The following is a 19,439-nucleotide window of genomic DNA, read 5'->3' as shown; positions in this document are numbered from 1 at the left end:
AATCAGATTCTTAGGGTACATAGCGGGTTAAGTAAAAAAAATGCACTGTTTGCCCAGGAACAGAAACCCATAGCAACAAATCAGCAAATAGCATTTACCAGACACCTGTTTAAAAGCAAACATCTTAATAGTTGCTATGGGTTACTGCTCCTGGGCAAACGTAGTGCCTTTAATTACATTTGGGGGATAGTTGAGTTTAATACTGCCATCCAATTACCTTCCAAACCATACACCTGCTCACATTTCCAATCAGATGGTGCCATATTTAGTATCATAGAACTGCATTTACATAGACTAAGGGGGCGATTCACCAAGGGTCGAATATCGAGGGTTAATTAACCCTCGATATTCGACTGGGAATTAAAATCCTTCGACTTCAAATATCGAAGTCGAAGGATTTTAGCGCAAATAGTTCGATCGTTCGATTGAAGGAATAATCCTTAGATCGAACAATTAAATCCTTTTAATCGAACGATTCAAAGGATTTTAATCCAACGATCGAAGGATTATCCTTCGACAAAAAAAACTTAGGCAAGCCTATGGGGACCTTCCCCATAGGCTAACATTGAGTTCGGTAGGTTTTAGATGGCAAACTAGGGGGTCGAAGTTTTTTCTTAAAGAGACAGTACTTCAACTATCGAATAGTCTAACGATTTTTAGTTCGAATCCTTCGATTCGAAGTCATAGTCGAAGGTCGAAGTAGCCCATTCGATGGTCGAAGTAGCCCACAAAACACTTCGAAATTCGAAGTTTTTTTTACTTCGAATCCTTCACTCGAAGTTAGTGAATCGGCCCCTTAAAGTTCTACAGGACAGGGACCTCCTTCCTACTTTTTCTCTTAACACGTAGCACTTAAGATCAATGTTCTTATATAAGCTCTGTGTACTGTGCATATGTATTATATCTATTATGTCTCACAGACTGAAATAAATAAGCATAAGCAGTTAAATCTGCAATTTGAGTGCTCTCCTTTTACTTTCTACTAAGTATTATATCTATTATGTGACATGTCCTCCCTGTGTGTACTTATATATTGCACTTTTATGCATTGTACAGCACTGCAGCTCCTTAACACTACTTTACAAATAAAGTACACAGCAGTTCACCGTGACAAAGGACAAAACAAATACCTGGGGGTGGGGGTTCAAAAGTGCTGAGCTTTAGTCTGGCATCTTTCTTCTGCAAAATCACATATCTGCCCATCTGATCAATCAGTACTGTAGCACCCATGGGGGCAATGGGGAAAAAACTTTTAAAGATTTTTAATGGTTCTAAGCTTTAATCTGTTATTTGTTTACACCAAAACCACACGCATGACTGTATGATCAATGAGATTGCACCATTCTAAAATACTGGAGACTTATGCTACAGGGCATTGTTTCAAACCTGTATCAACACATGTTTTGCAGTGCAGAGTGCTTTTTTTTTTATTAAAAAAACTATAATTTTAGAAATGTACCATCACATTTCCCAGGCAACGCTGGGTGTATCCTCTGCTGTTCACTTTATGAAGGTACCTACAATAGCACAAGCTGACACCAATTTCTTTTTTTCCAGAAGGAGGAAACATCCAAAAAAGACCTTGCCTTGAAGAGAAAAGGCCCCTTCCACTAAGGATCACTAGCTACAGTATCCATGCAGTGCTGGGTCAGGGCGGTTTTGGCACGGTAAGTGATTGCATTCCCAAAAAGGTTATCTGTTTTTATTTGGAATTGAACTTAGAAGATCCTATATTGATTTGTACAGGCTAAATGTAAAGGCTATAGGCTCACAATCCTGTTGTTATATTTGTACCTCTATGACCTCGTACGTAAAGCAAAACCACGAAATAGTGCAAGTTCAAATACAATGAGGTAGTTTATTGTGTCCAAAATACAAGACAATAGGTTTTGCCTGGGGAAACAGTCGTGTGTCATCTGGGTGGTACCTGAATGCTTTCCAAGGATACTGCCATATAACATAAGTTTATATACCCATTTTGATGTCATAGATGGGGGTGATAACAAATGGGAGTATGCCAATACCATACATAGTCTGATTCTTCCTTGTACAATTAATGTCTAAATGATTTACTTAGTCTTACATGTTATCAAAGGAATGTTGTAACATACTGTGCCTAGCTCCAACGGTCCACAACCTCGCAATCAGCTATCGGCTAACCAAGGCCATTGTGGTATTTCAAGTAATTTGAGTAGCACTTCAGCAAGAAGGGGCCCCACCAGACAGACTGGCGTTATGCTGACACTCTGGAATTTAAGTAACAGAGTGATGATCTTTTGTTTGTATGGCCTAGTATAAGCTATATGATTGACCATTGTCCACAGTAGACCATTAGTCCATCCTGCCTTGGGCCTTATAGCGTTATGGCGTCGTAGAGGGCGGGGGTGACAAATATCAACCCTCTGACACTAGCCATTCGTCCGTCATAGGAATTGGACCGTTCCCGATATATTTTTATAATAACATTCCTCTCTTGAAACGTTGAAAGACGTTTCATATTAGTAATTGCAGGCACTGGGAGAGTGCTGAGAGGACCCCCAGGAACAAGGGAGGTCTATTATAAATGGGACAGTGGTGTATGCTGTTGTGAGTTACGGTTCAACTGTTGTGGCAGCACCAATACAGAAGTGCAGCTGAAAAGCTGAAATGAATGAAAACAAAGAAAACAGGAAGCTAGGGGGCTAGAGGTATTTCCTGTTTTTTGAGGAACTAACTTGGTTAGGAACCGCTGGAACCGCACAATGAAGCAAGAGCTGTCTGAATATAACATGTAGCCTAAGATTTAAGCAAATATATGATTATAATGAACTTAAGTTTCAAAATAAAGCAAGATAAAGCATTACAGAGAGATAATAAAAGGAAATCATTGCATAGAGATAATGAGACATAGTAATAATCATCCTGAGTAAGATAATACTGATATTGTAAAATAATACTGAGTACATTAAGGTAAAAATTCAAGTTAGATTCAAAAATACCCTGAAATTAAGATAAAAATGGAAATAAAAATCAAAAATTAAAATTAAAAAATGTAAAAATGTGAGATAAAAGTTAAAAATTTAAAAAATTTAAAAATGAAAATAAATGAAAAATACTAAAATGAAGCTAAAAATGCTAAGATCCCCTTTTTTTTTTTTTTTTTTGGGTCAAACCTCCCCTATAAGGCTGAGAAAAGTTATATCTTATAAATGTAAATCAAAGTAGAGCAGAAGCTGGGGAGGAGGTACAGCGGCTTATGGCACATATCATTACTTTAACAACAAGATACAGGCCAAGGGCCAAAGCTAAAATAACTAGGATGGGTTTAAAGAAACTTCCAAGGAAATCATTTAACCATCCACCAATATTACCTAACCATGTAAAGGGATTAAAACCATTTTTTGAAATATCCCTGGCTTGTTTTTGCAATTCGAAAACCTTGGCCATATGAGATTCAACCAGCGATTCAGAATCATTAATGTAGGTGCAACATTCTTCTCCTACTAAAACACAGACTCCACCTTGTTCTGCTAACAAGTAATCTAGGGCCATTCTATTCTGAAGGGCTACTTTACGAATCTGAGCTAGTTCTACATTAATTGCAAGGACCGATATTACAGTGTTGTTAATCATGCGGTCAAGAAGGGAAGCATATTCATTAAGGCGAACCATCATTTCTATTCCCCAACCTGTCCAGGCAGGGAAGAAAGCCCAAGCCTTATCTTTATCATTAAAGAGTTCCCTTTTCTGTATCTTAAGGTTTAAAACTGCGGATGAGTGTGTATCAATAAGTGAGGTAGCAGATAATTCTGTTCTAGTTCTAACAGCTGGGACTACATTTCCTATAGTACATCTACCTTCAGCTCCCATGGGCAGCCATGCATAGGCTTTCTTACCACAGATGTAATAAGTCCCTGAAGGAAGCACCATGGGGCGGTGAAAACCCTGATTTCTTATCTGAACGTTAAAAATTTTATGTTATAGTGAGCAGGACCATCTATATAATCTAAATCCCATTCTAAACTCTTATTGGCCCAAGAAAGGCAGGGCTCAATAGTAGAAGATACTTTTGTTTCATCAACACAATGTGCATATGTGGTGGCTGCTTCATAATGTGTGGGGACCTGAGTAATATTTAAATCGGTTGAGTTACATGTAGTTTCTCCTATAAGGATTTTAGGAATCCTTATTTGTTTACCATTAATGGTCACCCGTGTTTTCCTACTAAAAACAGTGAAACATACTGAAGGATGGCGTACTATTCCTGCCAAAATAAGAGCTGGGGGTGCTTTCATTATTTCATCACCTTTACCAGAAATTTCCCTATATTTAGACAATTCTGGATCAAGAGTTGAAAAGTCCATCACATATCTGTCTTCAAAATCAGTCCATGTAAAGGGGACCCCAAGGATAGGGGTACCGAGGCTGTGAGTAGGAATATGTGAGCAAACCCAACAGTCAGTCTTATTTTCAATCACGGCAGCAGTACTGTGCAGTTTTAAAAGTTCATTGTCAGTCCATAATGCTGTTATGGGGGTGGAGAGGAAGTAGGAAACACAGAAGGACAAGGCAAGCAGTCTCGAAGATGAATCCATGTCCCGTGGTTTTCAAGTAATACGGCAGTGGGGGAGAGCTGTTGTATTTTAAAAGGACCGGAATATATAGGTTGGTCCCAACGGCTACGAGTAAAATTTCTCTTGTAGACTAGATCTCCGACCTGAAAAAGAAAAGAAGGAGTGACAACAACAGGTGCCTTGGAAATATTCACTTCAGACATTTGATGTGCTAACTGGAGGCACCGTATGAGATTGTATGGGCTGTCAGCATTGGGAAGTGGACGTGTACTGATGGTGTGGATAAGAGACATACGTCTACCAGTAGTGATTTCGAATGGGGTAAGTCCACAACGCCTAATAGGATGGTTGCGGAGTATGAACAATGCAGCTGGGAGACATTCCAGCCACGAGCCATTTGTGGCAGCTGTCAATTTTCTGAGTTGTGTCTTTAAGAGACCATTAGCTCTTTCCACAATGCCATTGGAGGTTGGTTTGTACACAGACACGTACCTCCACTTGATATCGGTACAATTTGCAAATGTCTCACAGAGTTGATTTTTGAAATGGCTTCCATTATCCGAAACAATAGATTTAGGAATCCCATGTCTGGGAAAGATTTCATTGTATAGATTATCAAATACAACCAGAGCTTTTTCCTTCCTACATGGAAAAGCTTCTAACCATTGAGAGTATGGGTCAATCATAACCAAAAGATACCTGTATCCTTTGCAAGGAGTTACCATGTCCGTGAAATCGATATGCCATTCTCTGAAGGGGCCAGCAGGCCTTGGAATCGCTCCAGGAGGAATCCTTGGAGTTTGATGACTGGTGTTGGTAAAACAAACATTACAAGTATTGACCACAGCTTTACAAATATCTTTTAAATCTGGGCACCAGTACATTTCCCTTATAGTATTGATCAAGTCATTTGTTGGCATATGTGACCCGTAGTGTAACTGGTGGGCCAATAGGTGGCACTCACCTATGGGTAATGCTGGTACACCTGAAGGGTGCATCCAAATATATGGAGGCTCGTTATTGTGATAGTAATGAGAGCATTCATTAGCCACCCATTTGTCTGTTTCTGCACTAGTGGCACTTTCTTGCATTACTCTGATGGGTGCAAAAGGGTTAGAAGTGGAAAGATATTTCTTAGCTCGTGTTTGTACAAAAATGGTTAGTGGGTGTGTGGTTTGTTTTGCTAGTTCGTCAACTATCTGATTGCCGTATGCGACAATATCTGTGACATTATGTTGGTGTGCTTTTACCCATTCACAGGATGTTTTTAAACCTTTGTTGTGTCTTTCCTGTAGTACTTCCATTATAGCAAGAATCGTGTCATGATGTTGTAGTGGGGTTCCTTTTCCTGTAACAAAACCTCTCTTGTGCCATTTAGATGCATTTGTATGTATGGTGGTAGTGACGTAAGCTGAGTCTGTATACAGAACTCCGTTTTTGTCATTCATGAGCCGGAAACCTTCTAAGGCGGCGGCTATCTCTGCTAATTGGGCTGATGTATCTGGTGGTAATGCATATTGTTTTTTTCTGTATAATTTCTTTGGTGTCAGGATCTATCTGACACACGGCAAAGCCCGTATGTGTTTCTGTCTGTGAACCGTCAGAGAAAATTACAACATGTGACGGTGGTAAATCTGTTACTGGGACAATACCCATAAAGGGACGTTCCTCTGGAATTTCCTCAGAGGTACAATCATGGTTCTCAGCCGAGAACAACAATAAATCTTTAAGATTATTGAAAGGATTAGTTGGAGGCATTCCTTTGAAAGAAATGTGACTTCGTAGGAGCACAGCCGTGCATTGTCCTACGCGTGCAGGCACAAAGTGTAATGTATTACTTTTGAGTAGTGCTGGCACGTCATGTGAGGTGTATATGATAACACTGGGAACAATCACATGTGAATAGAGTTTTTCTACAGATGCTGCACAAGCGCATATGTTACGTTCACAGGAAGTGAAAGCTTGTTCTATGGGTGTAAAAATTCCTGAAAAGTGTCCTATAATACATCCCTCTTGTTGGGTGGCTACTGCCGCCCAACAGATTGCGTTTGCAAAAACGTACATGTAGATAGGCTCACAGCTGTTCGGCAAATGGAGTTGTGGGGCCTGCAAAATATCAGACATTAGACATTCAAGAGCAGTAGAGTCAGATTGAGACAGAGAGACAGAAGCATAGCCAGGAGGATTGCCTTTGAGGTATTTTCTGAAAGGAAGTATGCGAGAACTATAAGCAGGAATCCATAAGCGACAGAAGTTAAACAGACCCAAAACACTGCGTAATTCTTTGACTGAGGTAGGTAAATGCATACGTTGGACATCAGTGAGCACCTGGGGACCCATGAGTTTGGCTCCCTTGCTGAGTGTCATGCCTAGAAAAGTAACTGAGGTTTGACAAAATTGCAGCTTTGAACGATTGACCTTGTAACCACATGTATGCAAATGCAAAAGTAAGGCACGAGTGTAGTGTTGGCACAGTTCAGCAGTGTCTGCAGAAAGCAGAAGGTCGTCAACATACTGGATTAGAAAAACAGAAGTAGGTAAAAGGTCAGTGAAAGTTTGCAGATCAGTCGGGAGTACACGGCTGAAGATCGAGGGACTGTCAGCTCCGCCCATTACAAGGCGGGTCCACTGGTAACGGTTATTGTTGTAGGTGAATGCAAAAAGTGGTCTGGATTGTTGAGATAAAGGAATGCAATAAAATGCTTGGGATAAATCCAAAACTGAATTATATTCCTTTAAGGGGTTGTCTTGTAAGAGAGTGGCAGGGTTGGCAACAACGGGGAACTCTGCTGCGACTACTTCATTTAACTTCCGTAAGTCATGGACTATACGGTAGGAGCCATTTGGCTTCTGTACTGGGTACAAAGGAGTGTTATAAGGAGAGTCGCTTGGTTCAATTATGCCGTGTTGCAAAAGTAGGTTAATTTCATCTGCCACACCCTGAATGGACTGGGCTTTAAGTGGGTACTGTGGTACCTTGGGGCCATCACACCCTGGACGTAAATTAATTTGCACCTCTTCAACTGAAACGGCCTTACCAAAAGGTGACTCGGGTGTGGCCCAGACTGCTTTAGGTATATCTTCAAATGGATCAACTGAATCTGCAGGAGAAGGGACAGTATTTGCAAACAATACAGTTGGACGTGAGACAGCAAAATCAAGAATGATGTTAGCTTTGGTTAACAGGTCTCTGCCTAGCAAATTGACAGGACATGCAGGTGCATAGACAAAAGCATGTAAACAGGTGATATTCCCAATTGTCACTGGAACTTCAGAGGTGAATTGGTTTAGCTGAGGCTTACCATCAAATCCTGTAGTGGAGACTGTTTGGGAAGAAAGGGTTAAACCAGCAGGAAGTACAGAGAGAACAGATACTGTAGCGCCTGAGTCAAGCAAAAAACATGTAGGCATTTCTGCTATAGAAACAGTGAGAAAAGGTTCTTCCGTGGACATGGGAACCCGTAAAAGCATAGACAGTCATTGCGATTGGTTCCTGGGTGGAGACCAATTAGGAAAAGATTGAACATTGGAATTGTTGCGAGATTGAAAGTTAGGAGAGTTATACTGATTGCCAAATCGTTTTGGACTACGGCATACACGGGCATAATGTCCTGGCTTGTGACAGTTGAAACAGACACCCTTGGGTGTGTTATTAGCATTGAAATCTCCAGATTTCCCTCTATTAGGGTTGTTAAATTGACCACCGGACTGAACATTTGCAAAAAAGGTAGGGAAATCTTTTAAAAATTCCCTGAAAGAATAGGACTCAGTGGTGGGTGTTGGTTCTGGTGTTTGTTCTGCGGGCTTACTTTCAGGCTTGGTTTCTCCCTCTTGGAGTTCCTTAATTTGCAAGGACATGAGTTTATGCTGGGTGTTTTTGAAATCCTTCTCTGCCTTTTTACTGTCTTCCTCATAAATTTTATGGTAGTGAAGGATATGAGTATAAATCTCCTTCCATGATTTGGCATCTAAGCCGACTATAGCATCTAATTTTTTCTGTAAGGCGGCTGGGAAACCTTTACGGAGGGCCTGATAAACAAGTGGCACTACATTTGGTTCGTAAGGATCCATTCCTGTTTCTTGTGCCCATTGATCTAAGAATTCTGAAATGTGTTTAGTTATGTCTGCACTTTCAGGGAGAGAAGTATTCATTAGTTTCCCGAAATCCTTGTGAGTGGGATAACAAACTCTGAGAGCTGCAAAAATTCTAGGTCTGTAAGGGTTAAATTCAGCTCCGTCGTGAGAATCTGAGGACAGAACAATATGAGGCAGTCCTGCCTCGTTCCATATGGACTGCGCTGAGCGTCCAAGAATTTGAGCTAGTAATGCTTTTAGATCGCCTAAGCATAGAGACATGCCGGCAGTTAGTCTTTCAAATTTAGATATCCAGGGGTCTGCCCCCCTTAACAGAGGCGGCAGAGCCCTGATTATCCCTTCCACATCGGCAAAGTTCCAAGGGACATATTTAAGTCCTTTGGTAGTATGCATAAGAGGATACATCTGTTTGGGTGAGGGTGAGACAATGTTAGCAAGTGCACTCAGATTTTCATATTTCTCCCAAATGCTAAGACCATTAATCATGTATTGTCTATCCCAATTTGGATCTCCCATGCCTCCTCGGATACAGAGGCGTGCTGTATTCAAGTTACAGGTGTCCAGAGCTCCCTCTCTAGGAAATGGGGTAACATTAGGTTTTAAAGATTCTGACCAGCCGGCCAGATTGTCAACCCATGGATCTACAAAAGTGCTATCCCCCCCTTCTCCTCGGATTACTACATCCTTTGGGGAGAATGAATTTTGTTTTGGAGTGGTGTTTTTTGGTCTTGTAACAATAGTTGCCAAGACTCTAGTTGTCGGGGCTTCCGCATCTTCTAATATGGGCATTTCATCCTCTTCCTCGTCAAAAGACATGCTAGCGAGAGGTGTATGTGCCCTGACTTCAGGGCGATTTCCCGTAGGAGTCTGAAAACCCTGACGAGGAGGTGCTGTGTTAACGGGGGTTTGGTGTGCAGCATCCTCAATAGGACAAAAGGGGTTGGTTTTGCTAAGCTTAAGACGCCCTGAGACGTCTGCCCAGTATGAGTCCTCATTACTGGCATGTGGCACTGTCTGCAAGTTTGTTGGTGGGGGAAGTGCCGGGGCAGTATAGCCCTGTGCTACCCTAGGATTGCCAATAGGCGTGTTTAGGGCAGTCTGTAATTGCTCCTGTGCGTCCATGTTAAGGACGGGATATAATTTGGCTGAACTCGGAGCAGTGTCTATGTTGGCTTGTTCAGCTGGTGCATATGCAGGTGTTTTTTCTGGGTATTGCTGAGCATATGCTTGCCAGACATCATGGCATGCGGTATGTGCTATTAATTCTTTGCCCTTACATTTAACATTGATCTGTTTTAACAGGCTAGCTAGATCTGTAGGGAGAATGCTGCAGTTTTCTGGCCAGGAAAACGTGGCATCCTTACTTGTACCCCACTTAACCCATGCTTTGTGACATGTTACAAGAGCCTTACGACATAAGGGGTTTTGGGCACACACCTTAGCCAGAAGTTCTGGGGGAGGTTTAGGTTTAAGCATATTAAACATATCGCCTCCAATAGTAAATAAGAAGAACCAAATTTAACAAGGCTAAAAAAATAAGATTGCTTCAAACGCTAGGTTGTATTTGGAAGAATTACTATCTTCTTCTGTTGAAAGCATAAGAAATCTCCCTAACAAAGAAAGTGGGAGTGTGTCTGTAGTGTTTTTACAGTGTGGGACTTACAAACTGAGTGTAAGGGGAGAAAATAGATTTGAAGCTGCAGATGTTTGACACCTAGATGCTTCTAGGGCTCTCTTTTGACATATGCAGATTCAAACAGACAGGAAAGTGATTCACACACCACACACTAAAGAATTTCCTTCAGAAAACCTAGTTTTCCGTTTTCTGGCCTGTTAGGTCGCCCTATAAACAGGAACCGCAGAAAAACTCCTAAACAGCAAGCAGACTCTGAGATAGAGTCACGGATTCCCTTATGGACACTATCACACAATTTACAGTTAAGCTAAAGTTATTCACGCACTCGGTTGATTCTGGAGGGTGTGGGTTCCAGTTTCAACCACAATCATTCAATCACAACAGTCAGGGATCCTTTGTCATTCATAAATCAACATGCATGTGTAATTGCTATGACAGAATTTTTTTTTTTTTTCTGCTTAATCTAACTGCTCATGATGAGGAACTAGGTACGTACAAATTACAAAAACAGTAAGGAAAAAAGCGTATTCCTATCATGAACGGCAGAATATCAGAACTGGTTAGTACAACACTTAACACAATAATAAGCAGTAAAAATAGACTAGAAAATTACATTGATGCTCACCTTATATCAGAGCCTTCCGCGCGGGTATCATTCATCCATGAGTAAAGCTTCACGGGTAGTCTCCTGTCACCTGTAGAAGCAGGAGCTCTCTTCTTGCCTGAAGATCCGACTGAAAAACTTGGGCGTCCAGCGTCCAGGAATATCACGTCGGCGGGTCACCAAATGTTGTTATATTTGTACCTCTATGACCTCGTACGTAAAGCAAAACCACGAAATAGTGCAAGTTCAAATACAATGAGGTAGTTTATTGTGTCCAAAATACAAGACAATAGGTTTTGCCTGGGGAAACAGTCGTGTGTCATCTGGGTGGTACCTGAATGCTTTCCAAGGATACTCCCATATAACATAAGTTTATATACCCATTTTGATGTCATAGATGGGGGTGATAACAAATGGGAGTATGCCAATACCATACATAGTCTGATTCTTCCTTGTACAATTAATGTCTAAATGATTTACTTAGTCTTACATGTTATCAAAGGAATGTTGTAACATACTGTGCCTAGCTCCAACGGTCCACAACCTCGCAATCAGCTATCGGCTAACCAAGGCCATTGTGGTATTTCAAGTAATTTGACTAGCACTTCAGCAAGAAGGGGCCCCACCAGACAGACTGGCGTTATGCTGACACTCTGGAATTTAAGTAACAGAGTGATGATCTTTTGTTTGTATGGCCTAGTATAAGCTATATGATTGACCATTGTCCACAGTAGACCATTAGTCCATCCTGCCTTGGGCCTTATAGCGTTATGGCGTCGTAGAGGGCGGGGGTGACAAATATCAACCCTCTGACACTAGCCATTCGTCCGTCATAGGAATTGGACCGTTCCCGATATATTTTTATAATAACAATCCCAAGTGAAAAATATGTACTATTTTGTGTGCTATTGTACTATTCTGTGTGCCCTTTAACACTATTAGTGATAATACCTAATAATATGCTTTAACATTGGCACATCAGTGCACTGGTTCAAGCTGCTACTCTCAGGACTCCCTTGCAAAACTGCATATTGCACTTGCACTTGATTTTTTATAACAGGACACTATTAAAGATTTTCTCTTCCCTTTGTCTCACTAATTCTGAATTTATTAATGACCTTTCAAGCCCGTCAGTCCTGACAGAATTATTCAGCTGCTAGAAAAGATACCCTAATCCAATTATTTCCAAGTTCTGTGGGTTAAAGGCAGGAAGGGGACAATTTTAAAATGGGTTGGTCACTTTGTTTTTACTTTAAGTATGATGTAGAGAGTGATATTCTGATATTCTGATATTTTGCAAAAAAGGTTAAATGTGTAAAATAAATCCATAAAAAACCGAAATATTTTATGTTTATATAAAAAATAAATAGTTCAGTTGCTTAGAATTGGCCATTCTATAACATACTTAAAAGTTGAACCACCCCTTTAAGGTTGAATGCTTCTTTACTACTTTGATATGTCTTGAGCAATAGAAGAGTGAGTTTCTAGCAAATGTTAAACCAAAAAGACTGCAAATCTTCACTTTAAACATTCAATCCAATATTCTCTCACCCAGCAGTTTCTTTAAAATGGCCCTAATAATATGGCCAATCCTAACAGACTTTATTTTCCATAATAGTAGTCAGGGGCGGGCCAAGTTGACCTTGGCCGGCCTCCCTTGGGGTGTGGTGACAAGAGGAGAGAGTGCCAGTGGAAGCAGGGGAGCCTGGACTAGTGGTAGGCATAAGAGTATTTTAAAGGTACCTGTATAGCGCTCCACATTATCGCACCCTTCTTTTGCCTACCACTAGTTCCAGGCCTGATAGTAGTTATATTTGCCATTAAGTTACAAGGTATTGGTTTTGCAGCCTACAATATAACAGAATCATTTAGTTGCTGTGTCAATAGAAGGGACCCTCTGATCATTTATCTTTTCTTTTTCCTTTGCCAGGTAATGTTGGCAACTTGTTCCAACAGGAGAAAACCGGTAGCCATGAAGGTGATAGACAAAGCCGAGGATGAAAGATCTATTGTCAAGGAGGTGCGACTAATGAGGATGGCTTCTGGATGCCCATTCCTCTGTCACGCACATGCAGCTTTCCAAACAAAGGTAAAGAATAGCGCCAAGAAAATTCTGCAAAATAAATAAATAACCCCATGGTTTGTCCAACTGATCTGTGTTTCACTTTCTTCCTCTTTGTCTCTGTAACCAGCTGACTGCATGCATTGTGATGGAGTATGCCAGTGGAAACAGCTTGAAGAAATTCATTAAGCGCACAGGGAAACTGAAGATGGACGCTATAACGTAAGTGACTCACTGTATGTTCAGGAATGTGGGGACGATGGTACCTGAGAGAGATTCCATAATTAGCTATAGTTTCATACAGAAAGATTAGGATTCTTTTTGCTTAAAGATATGTGCCAACATAGCAAAAAATGTTTCCTCCTCCTGTGGTTCCTCCTTATAAATTGATCTAAGACCATGTTTCCAGATTATAGCCATTTTTTGCACTTTGCACTGCATAGGGCATTGAAAATTACCCTTAATAAATTGCATTAGGACCCTAACTAGCGATTATTTGTCTGTTGAAATACATGCTGATCCCTGCAAAACACATTTTTGGGTTTTTATGCTTGGAAGGAACATGCCAGCACACCTGAACCTTTCACTCAAGTCACACTTTTATAATTATATTTTATTATGAGTCTGACTAATAGAAGCTCACATGGGGCTATTCTTGGTCAATGCTGCTACTGAGACCCACTGGTCAGTAACTAGAGTACTGGATATTATAGTACAGTGTAAGGACACTTATGGTGGTGAAGAAAGATTGTTACAAAAAGAATATAAGGATATGCATTTATTCAGTATGGGAATGCCAACTGGCTGACATTTTGTTTAATTTTTTTTTCAATTTACAAAGATTCTACACAGCAGAGATCATATGCGGCCTGCAGTTCCTCCACGCCAACGGGATTGTCCATCGGTAAGTAAAATGTATCCAATACGCTGCTATTATTTTTCTGTAACATTTATTTCTTCTTCTACAGGTTCAGCTTTGGGGACCTTATAGACTGGCAGTAAAGACACAATTAGGGAAAAAATAGTCAGTGTTGTATTCATTTTAGAATGAAAGGGCCAAGAAGTTTAAACCCCAGATATAAACCATCATGTGTGATACTACTACTATTATTATTATATACTGTATATTCACAGCATAGTCACAACACTGTAGAATAGAAATACAAATATTGACCAATAAAGATGGTAATGAGGATTCTGCTGTTAGAGCTTACAATCTGTATCTGGGCATATATTAACCTATCCACTGGGCATCAGCAATATTTCTTGTTAACATTCACTATATATCCATAACCATCTCTTCTATATAGGAACAAAACTATAACTCCTCTCTACCATTAAAGGGGAATTTGTATCCTGCTTCCTCTGCTCTACAATTTTTGGATTCATCTTTAGCATTCCTGAAAGAGGTGTTATAACGAGGGTCACTAATTTTTTATAGTCAGGAGTTAATAGGCTTCAAGGATGAGGATCATCTTCTACCCCCCGTGTTTGTTCTTTCAATCCCCATTAGAATTTCCTAAAACTTAATCTCTTCCTTGCAGGGACATCAAACTGGGTAACATCCTGTTGACCGGCGAGGGACACATAAAGATCGCCGACTTTGGTTTGGCTGTAGAGGGAATGTTTGGCCAGAGGAAAGTTAAAGGCAAGGCTGGAACAGTGAAATACATGGCCCCAGAGGTGAGTTGCTCTGAATAAAAATATATAGCTCAGATGAATTAGAGAATCTCTTGCTATCTTATATTCATTTCATCATCGCTTCAGCTGCTTGGTATTTAGAGTTTGTAGTATGTTCTTTAGTTTTACAGTAGAAATGGTTATGTGGTGAGTGATAGAATCATTGTATAAAGGTTTAGTTAAATACCCATTAAGTTTTAGCAATAATAATCCAGAACATTCTTAAGAGTGTGGTGAAAAATAGTCTGCTCTGTCTACCCAAGGTTTTACAACTGAGGAGCTACGATGCCGGAGCAGACTGGTGGTCGTTAGGAATTGTCATCTGTAAAATGGCCACCGGCATGACACCTTTCTTTGAAGACGGCAACAACGACACGTTCATTTCATCAGTTATCCGTGATGAGCCCCTTTTCCCGAATTGTCTTAGTGCTGAAATAAAAGATCTTCTGCACAAGGTGGGTACAAGAACAAGAGTATGTTTCTAGTGCTGCTATAATAAATCTTTTTCCAGGTACATAATGGCGCTCCTATTGTTCTAGTAGCAGCTCTAAACCTGACATTCATAGCTGTGGGATCCCCTGCACTCTGACTGGCTCATTATGATGAGGGGATACTACTGGCAGGGCCATATTTATATTTAAGCATCCATGGGCCTATGCCTAAAGCAGCAGCTTTAAGGGGGCAACCCTTGGGTCCATATATGTTAAAAAGAAAAATTTTTAAACAGTTTCCCCCCTGCCCCCCAGACTTGCTTACTAAGTCTGGTAGCAAAGGAGGGGGAAACCTAGAGGGCTGCAGAGCCCATGCATGGTGGAAAGTGACATAACTTGCATGCATATGACATCACTTCCTTCTACGTACACTATATTGCACTTCCTGCGCATGCGCATTGGGGCCCGTGGGTGCACTGAGGTCCTGTGCATTGGACAAAAATATCTCACTGAGTAATAGCAAGTACAGAGCTTCACTTCAGTAACTTAGAAATAAGTGACTATATAAATATTGCTTTTTTTTTAGCTCCTAGAGAAGGACCCAGAGAAGCGTCTTGGCTTTATTAGTAACATCCGAGCACACCCAGTTTTTTATTCCATCAACTGGAAGCAGCTGGAACGCCAGGAAATACTACCACCTCTCTGTCCTGCAGAAGTAAGTACCTGACTGCAATATGCAAAGACAATGCTTGTACTGTGTAAAAGTAATCTTGGGTAAAGTATTAGTATATTTTGCTGTGAATCGTTTTCAGAAAATATTGAAACATTTTTGGAGTTCAAAATAAGAATATTATTCCCCTAATTAATTTGCTCCATATATAAATATTTGTCAAAATTGAACCCAATAAATTGAAAATTGCTAGCAAGAGATAAACACCAACAACTCCCCAATTTGTATTATATATATATATATATATATATATATATAATATATATATATATATATATACAGATTTAGAATAAAGACCCGCACTCCAATTCTCTTGTTAATAATAGATTTTATTTTTTACATAAATCCGACGTTTCGGCCCACATTTGGGCCTTTTTCAAGGATAACATGTGTACATTACAGTTGTGCATTTATACCACTATCCACATTTGAATTTGGCGCCAAGTGTGACGTCATTCACCGTCATTCACCTAAAAAAAAAACGTTCCCATTTTGGAGGTGAATGACGTCACACTTGCGCCAGATTCAAATGGGGATAGTGGTATAAATGCACAACAGTAATGTACACATTTTATCCTTAAAAAAGGCCCAAATGTGGGCCGAAACATCGGATTAATGTACTAAATAAAATCTATTATTGAAACAAGAGAATTGGAGTGCGGGTCTTTACACTAAATCTGTATATGAAACTATTTGTCCCTGCACCCGCAACACATCGATGCAAGTCCAGTTTTCAGAGTGCGGTTGCTTATTACAGAGTATATATTTGATTGTGTGTGGCAAGGCAGCAATCTCTTTGCACAGGTACAGACTGTCTTCCTCCAAGCATATAAAGTGAAGAATAAACTGGGCTACAAGGGGTCTTGTGCCAAAATATTACTCGTTCCTCAAAACATTTCGAAACCAAAAATATATAATAATGGATTTATATCTAATGAAATCCATTTGGCAATAATATGTATATATGATATTTCAGTGTTTAATACTCAGCAATATGAAGTCATGTGAATTGAATCTAATGTGTGAAACACACTTTAAACTAATCTTTAATATAAAAATGTGCATTTAATAATAACGGATAAATGTATGTTTTATTTACTACAGTTAACAACACAAGACAAGAAATATTTCAAGCCGCCGATGATGCTCATGGAAGAGGGGGGCAGCGATTCTTCAAATGCGAAAATACTGGATTTATCATTTCTGAATTACAGTTGGAAGAGATGAACCACTTCAAGAAAGTCAGGTTTCTTTAGATATATTTACCAACCATTAACATCATTTAACCCTGTCATTTTATTCTATTCAGTTTCCATTGAAGAACAGTGAAGATTAAAACATCTCTGAGCATCTGAAAAATCCGGCACCGAGGACCACCTGTCACGGCTTAGTATGGGTACATTTCCACAGCCATTTTTAGCTCTTAGAGCCAGCCGCCATCATTGGCTCTACCTCTGGCCCTTGCCACTCGCCTATCATCTTTTGGCCCTTATCATTGGCCTCTATTTCATGTCTATAACATTGGTCCCTATGATTGCCCACATCTCTGGTTTTCTCCATCGGCACCCATCTTTGGCCCTGTCTATTAGACCGAGATCTGGTCCTTATCATCATGCCTCCATCTTTGGCCCTTATCCATCTCTTACTCTTACCACCAGTCTCCATTTCTTTCCCCTATTTTTGAGCCCAGAGTTTGGTTGAGTTTGGTTACGTTTCTTAGAGTTTTAAACCCAACCCCCCCCTGCTCTTTGTGCATCGCCTCTGTTTACTCCTCCCTGCTGCCACTCTCCACTTGCTGGCAATCCTGAGTACTCTCAGCAGATAATCAGCTCCTTCACCTGCCTCCATCTTTATCACTTATGACTGTCCCTATCTCTGGCCTTCACCAACAGCCTCTATTTCTGGCCCTCACCACTTGGCTATCATATTTGGCCTTTACCACTTTACCCTGATCTGTGGCTCATAATTGGCCTCCGTTTTAGGCCTAAACCATTGGCCCTTATCTGTTGCCCTATTGGTTCCCATCTCTGGTTTCTCCATCAGCCACCATCTTTGTTCTTCATCAACGACTGTCTAGATCAGCCCCCATCTTTAGCCCAAGAGTTGGGCCAAGTATATTCCACTGAAGGCACACAGACGGATGTCAGTTGCTAAAATCATATAACCCTAACCCCCCTCTCAGTGTGCACCGCTGCTGCTCACTTTACCCTGCTACCAGTCTCACCACTTGCTGGCAGTTCTCTCTGCAAGTAATCTGCTCCCTCTTCAGTCTCACATCCAACTGTTGCACCTGAGGCACTTACTTCTGCCTACCCCTAGATCCAGTGTGGCCCTCACCTTCAGCCACAAATCTCATACACCCCACTGTCACAATTAAAGGAGAACCAACCCCTTGCTAATAAAACCCCTACCCCCTACCCTACATAGACCCCCCTCCCTGCCCCCCCCAGCCTAGGCAGGGAGGGGGTTCTATGTACCTTTGGAAAATGTCCCTAACTCTTTACTTACCCCTCGGTGCAGATTTAGGGCATCAGAGTTCTCGGATGCCATCTTATTCTCTTCGGTAATCTTTGGGTTTTCTTCCAGCACTTCGGCAATTTCCGTGACTTCAGCGCATGCACATTTGTCGCTAAACGGAAGATTGCTCAAACTGCGCATGTGCTGTTTTGCCGCTCCATTCCCAAAGATTATCAAAGAGAAGAAGATGGCGCCTGTGAACTCCTATGCCCTGAATCTGCACCAAGGGGTAAGTAAAGAGTTAGGGACATTTACCAAAGGTGCCACCTAGGCTGGGGGGAGCAGGGAGGGGGGTCTATGTAGGGTAGGGGGGTAGGGGTTTTTATTAGCATGGATTTGGTTCTCCTTTAACTTCAATATTTCAGGACACAACATTGACCAACCCCTGCTTTCTTTTAGTCCATAACAGGTTCTACATCTCTCCTCTCCTTGGATCCAACTCAATTTCCTTCAGGTACATCTGATATGTTTGGCCAAGGGATATAACTAAAGGGCTCTCACTTAATAACATGAGAACAATCAGATTCTAATTGTAAAGGATAGTTGCAGGCAATATCAACAGACACTGTCACATAAAACTGATGACAAGGGGATATGGTGCCAGACTGAAAATAGGTTTTCTACATTTTTTATCTATGGGCAATACCAGTCGCCATATTGGAGCCAGGAAGGATTTTTCCCGATCTGAGCCATATTGGAGGTAGATGGCTTTTGCCTTCCACTGTTAATAATACTTGTACGATGGAAGGGTTGAACTTTTTCAACCTTAATATCTGTGGTGATAAATCAAAATGGGAGGAAAGATTTATAAAATGAATAAGATGGCAGGACATAGGAGGCATTAAAGCACAAGTCCCATCAGTACAATAACAACAGAGGTACTAAAATGATAAAATGTAAGGGCAGTATAGGATAAACAGCATAAAACAAGTATAGACAGACAGACGTAAGGATGGACAGAGAGACAGACTGACAGACTGATGGACAGACACATAGACAGATAAATAGATAGGATAGATAGAGAGTATTAATCCTGGGACTATCCTGTGAGGATTAGTCCCTGAGTGAGGAAGGATTTTTTTTCCCAACTGATCCATGTTGGACACAGATGGGTTTTTTTTTTTGCCTTCC

The 19,439-nt window shown here is 40.7% G+C and overlaps 2 protein-coding genes across 2 annotated transcripts; one reads left to right on the top strand and one right to left on the bottom strand.

Moving 5' to 3' along the window:
* Positions 1–1,201: 1,201 nt before the first annotated feature.
* Positions 1,202–18,199, top strand: LOC108708023 (protein kinase C delta type). Its single transcript, XM_018246272.2, has 8 exons — positions 1,202–1,667; positions 12,819–12,977; positions 13,081–13,172; positions 13,792–13,854; positions 14,495–14,633; positions 14,894–15,085; positions 15,648–15,776; positions 16,896–18,199. The coding sequence occupies exons 2-8, from the start codon at positions 12,822–12,824 to the stop codon at positions 17,016–17,018; spliced, it is 894 nt and encodes a 297-aa protein (XP_018101761.1). The 5' UTR covers positions 1,202–1,667; positions 12,819–12,821; the 3' UTR covers positions 17,019–18,199.
* Positions 3,145–9,826, bottom strand: LOC121399889. The gene is made up of 2 exons (XM_041581824.1): positions 5,253–9,826; positions 3,145–4,696 (listed from the first exon to the last, which is right to left on the bottom strand). Exon 1 carries the CDS (start codon positions 9,768–9,770, stop codon positions 8,031–8,033), a length of 1,740 nt encoding a protein of 579 aa, XP_041437758.1. The 5' UTR covers positions 9,771–9,826; the 3' UTR covers positions 3,145–4,696; positions 5,253–8,030.
* Positions 18,200–19,439: the final 1,240 nt, after the last annotated feature.

The sequence above is a fragment of the Xenopus laevis genome, chromosome 2L (genome assembly GCF_017654675.1).
Source record: "Xenopus laevis strain J_2021 chromosome 2L, Xenopus_laevis_v10.1, whole genome shotgun sequence".
Classification (NCBI taxonomy): Eukaryota; Metazoa; Chordata; class Amphibia; order Anura; family Pipidae; genus Xenopus; species Xenopus laevis.
The sequence above is the reverse complement of the archived record's forward strand: the minus strand, read 5'-3'. Positions and strand labels throughout refer to the sequence as shown.

Coding starts and splice junctions, on each gene's coding strand:
- LOC108708023 (XM_018246272.2), top strand. CDS start 12,822: ATGTTGGCAACTTGTTCCAACAGGAGAAAACCGGTAGCCATGAAGGTG. Junction 12,978..13,080: donor ATGCAGCTTTCCAAACAAAG/GTAAAGAATAGC, acceptor CTCTGTAACCAG/CTGACTGCATGCATTGTGAT. Junction 13,173..13,791: donor CTGAAGATGGACGCTATAAC/GTAAGTGACTCA, acceptor CAATTTACAAAG/ATTCTACACAGCAGAGATCA.
- LOC121399889 (XM_041581824.1), bottom strand. CDS start 9,770: ATGGACGCACAGGAGCAATTACAGACTGCCCTAAACACGCCTATTGGC.